Raw genomic sequence first — 3990 nt, 5'->3', positions numbered from 1 at the left:
GTCTCACTACTAGATCAGACATGTAGTGATCTGCCTGTTTACAGCCTCCCAAGAGCTGGGATTACAGGGTCACACCACCATGCCCAGTCTCAATTGCTGTCTCAGCACACCGCGGGGACGGGACCAGCACAGCAGGCCCAGGGATTGAACCCCCAGCCCCTGTGCCTGCTTGCATTTGCTTTAATCCACTGAGTTATTTAGCTGGCCTTCCAGAGTATTAACTAAAGAATTAGAATCAGAATTCATATTTAATTTTCTCTTTAAAAGAAATTAGACACATGCAAAATCCCAGCATTCAGGAACCTGAGGCAGGAGGATCATTGAGAATTGGAGACAGTGAGCTCAAGGCCAACCTGAATTGCATAATAAGACTTTGCCTCAAAAAGAGAAAAAAGAAAGAAAGAAGATAGATTAGAGATATATCATTATTCATTGTATCATGTTTTTGGTTTTCAATTTTTTAAATGTTTTGTTTAATCCATATGCTCATCTATTTCTCTCCATCATTTTATTTTATTTATTTTTGAGGCAGGGTCTCACTATGTAGTTCAGGCTGGCCTTGAACTCACGGTATAGCTCAGGCTGGTCTTGAACTCATGGCAATCCTCTTGCATTAGCTTCCTGAGTTCTGGGACTACAACCATGCCCCTCCAAGCCTGGCCTGCATCATTTATTTTAATGAGATTATATTTCACATACCATAAAATTCCTGCACTTATTTATTTTTTTACTTATTTATTTTGGGACAGAATCTTGCTATGTAATTCAGGCTGGCCTTGAACTTACTATATAGCCCAGATTGGCTTCAAATTTACAACGGTCCTTCTGCCTCAGCTTCCCAAGTGCTGGGATTATAGGCGTACACCATCATGCCTGACAGTTCTTCTTTTATAAAGCATATAGTACTTTTAAGTTTATTCACAAAGTTGTGAAACCATAACCACTATCTAAAAATTTCAACCATGTCAGAGAAAGTATCTTCTCCCATTTTGGGATGAATAACACTCCACTCTTGGCTGTACTGGACTATATTTTGCCCATTCATCAACTGATGGACATTTGGTTCTTTTCTCAGTTTGGCCTGATGAATGAATAATGCTGCTGTGAGCATTCACGTACAAATTTTATGTGAACTATGTATTTTCAGCTCTGGAGTGGACTTGCTGGGTCATATTTTAAGTTTTATGTTCAGCTTTTTTAGAAAGAGCTTGGTTTTCAAAGTGGCCACATGATCTTACTTTCCCTGCACCTTATGGCACTGCCATCTGGCTCTGTGTGTTGCCTTGTCTTAGTTACTTTCTTGTGGCTCAGATACCCAACACCCCCAACTGTAAGGAGGAAATGTTTATTTTGGCTCAGTGTGAGAGGTTGCAGTTCATAGTTACTTGGCTTCAAGGCAGGATGGCCTGGTAGAGGGGCACAGAGAAGAGAAACAGCTCCTGGCCTGGCTGTGGGAAGCAGAGAGGGGTCGAGGGAGGAAGGAGAGAGTCACATCCCCAGTGACTCGCCTCCTCCAAGCAGGCTTCAGCTCAACCACATTCAGCTCTAAACTCCTCGGTTGGCTAATGCGCTGTTGAGTACGTGTCACAGTGGTCATCATCTCCCCCAAGTCCCACCTGTGAGCGCAAGACGCTTTGAGAATTAAACCTCGAGACCCTTTACCATTCCCCTTTCCTCCTAGGAACTGCAACGCACACAGGAGGAGCTCAAGGATCTGCAGGCGGAGCGGAAGAGCCAGGAGGCGGCTGGGCGACACCGGGACCGGGAGTTGGAGAAGCAGCTGGTAGCCCTGAGGGTGGAAGCTGATCGAGGCCTGGAGCTGGAACAGCAGAACCTCCAGCTACAAAAAACTCTCCAGCAGCTGAAACTAGATTGTGAAGAGGCCGCCAAGGCAAGGGGAGTGGGCCTAGGGCTTACAAGGTGGAGGCCGAGGGGTCAGGGCTGAGGAGCCAGAGGGCATGGAAGGTTCCCTGTGATGGGTATGTACCAGCAGCTCTTGGTCCTGTGTGTGGCAGCTGTAAGATTTACCAGCAGGTTGTAGGGCTGGGACTCTCATCTGGGGCTCCCTCTCCTCCCACCTCTGTTGGTCCCTGGATGGGCTCTCAGACGGCTGGCCCTCTGGGGTGCGTGTATGTGTGTGCTCAGTGGCCTAGGCTGTGAGGTCTGAGCCGCTGCTTCGCACTGCCCGCAGGCCAAGCTGGCAGCAGAGAAGGAGGCCTCGGTGCTGGGGCAGCGCCGGGCAGCAGTGGAAACCACACTTCGGGAGACCCAGGAGGAAAATGACGACTTCCGCCGACGCATCCTGGGTCTGGAGCAGCAGCTGAAGGAGGCCCGAGGGCTGGCGGAGGGCGGGGAAGCGGTGGAGGCACGACTTCGGGACAAGGTGCAGCGGCTGGAGGTCAGTGCTTCTGCCCTCAGCACCACTTGCTCTGGCCTTCACTGCCCTCCATCCCCAGCCAAATCCTCCCTTGCAAAATACTCGGCCAGGTTTTGTGTTCAGTGGTGTGCTTCTGTTTTGCCTTCCCAAGTCCTCTGTTAACCCTACATTTATTCCCTGGGTTATGCTTTGTTGTGAATATTTCAGACTTTGCACTGGTATTGTCTTCTATCTCTTTTTGCTTGGTCTCTGTGTCTTGGTCTTTTTTTTTTTTTTTTTCCCTTAATGTGTTTGGTACAGAGTCTTACTACATAGCTCTGATAGCGATCCTCTTGTTTTCAGCCTCCCCAGTACCGGGATTACAGGCATGCGCCACAACGTCAGGTTTCAGTGGCCAGCTCAGCACGCCTAGAGGCGGGGCCGGCATGGCATGTGATGCAGGGAATCGAACCCTGGTCCCTATGTTTGCCTAGGCAGGCACTTAGTCTGCTGAGCTATCTCACCAGCTGTGTCTTGATCTCTTTGCTGCTTCCTCTGAGCCTGGTTTCATTGCACTTTTTTTCATAAATACCTGTTTTTCCTCCCTGTTATCTACATACTTCAGAATGACTCTTGAGCCTCTTGCCAGCCCAACCCCCCACTCTCTGTTCTCCCAGGCAGAGAAACAGCGACTTGAGGAGGCCCTGAATGCAGCACAGGAGGAGGAGGGGAGCCTGGCAGCAGCCAAGCGGGCCCTGGAGGTCAGGCTGGACGAGGCCCAGCGGGGCCTGGCACGCCTGGGGCAGGAGCAACAGGCTCTGAACCGGGCCCTTGAGGAGGAAGGGAAGCAGCGGGAGGTGCTACGGCGGAGCAAGGCGGAGCTGGAGGAGCAGAAACGTTTGCTGGACAGGACTGTGGACCGACTCAACAAGGAGGTGGGCACGGAGGTCCGAGGCCCTTAGAAAGAGGGCCAGCTCGCTCAGAAGCTTCTGGGGGCAGGTGCGGGGTGCATTACCACCTGCTGCTCTCCTCAGATACATAGTTGGGAGGAGCAGGGCCCACTCTTCCCAAAGTGCTGGCCTTCTTTCCTCCTGTCTGTGATTTTGCTCTTGTCTCCACACCCATTCCTTTACAGTTTCATTCTTAGAGAATATGTACTGGCATTCTGCTTTAGAAGTCTGTAAGACTTAAACATAAATCCCCTATGTGTGACTGTGTTACAGGGATTATACCCAGGGACTCGCACATGTTAGGCAAGTGCTTTGCCACTGGCGACATGCCCAGCCCTCACGCTTTAAGTTGGGAAGAGGGAAAGGAGAAAGGGAGACAAGAAAACACATAGCTCTTTTGTTGGGAAGCCTCTCCTTGTATCTTACTTTACCAAGACCGCTCACTTAATATATTCCATCAATTCTAAAGTGTACGTTTCATCATTTGTCACTTCTTTTTTTTTTTTTTCCTAGTTCAATTTATTTATTTATTTTTGGTTTTTTCTGTTTTATTTTTTGACATCAGTTATTTTTATTTTAAAGAAAAAAAATAAAAACAATGATACAAAATCTCAAAACAAGATTTTAGGAGAGTAACAATGGTTAGTACATTGTGTATTGTTACTGCCAAAGTAGTTTCTCATA

General features: G+C 48.5%; 1 protein-coding gene across 5 annotated transcripts in view; it reads left to right on the top strand.

Annotated features, from left to right (window-relative positions):
• The window catches only part of Cgn (cingulin), a 29258-nt gene that overhangs the window by 15581 nt on the left and 9687 nt on the right, over positions 1-3990 (top strand). For all 5 annotated transcript variants that reach the window (XM_004632355.2, XM_023716474.1, XM_023716471.1 and 2 more), the window contains 3 exons: positions 1682-1891; positions 2192-2398; positions 3034-3291. In XM_004632355.2, coding sequence (XP_004632412.1) covers positions 1682-1891; positions 2192-2398; positions 3034-3291 — 675 coding nt within the window. The remainder of the gene's footprint in view (positions 1-1681; positions 1892-2191; positions 2399-3033; positions 3292-3990) is intronic.

This window comes from Octodon degus, unplaced genomic scaffold (assembly GCF_000260255.1).
Source record: "Octodon degus isolate 3935 unplaced genomic scaffold, OctDeg1.0 scaffold00048, whole genome shotgun sequence".
Classification (NCBI taxonomy): domain Eukaryota; kingdom Metazoa; phylum Chordata; class Mammalia; order Rodentia; family Octodontidae; genus Octodon; species Octodon degus.
Note: the sequence above shows the minus strand (reverse complement) of the source record. Positions and strands in the feature narration are given on the sequence as shown.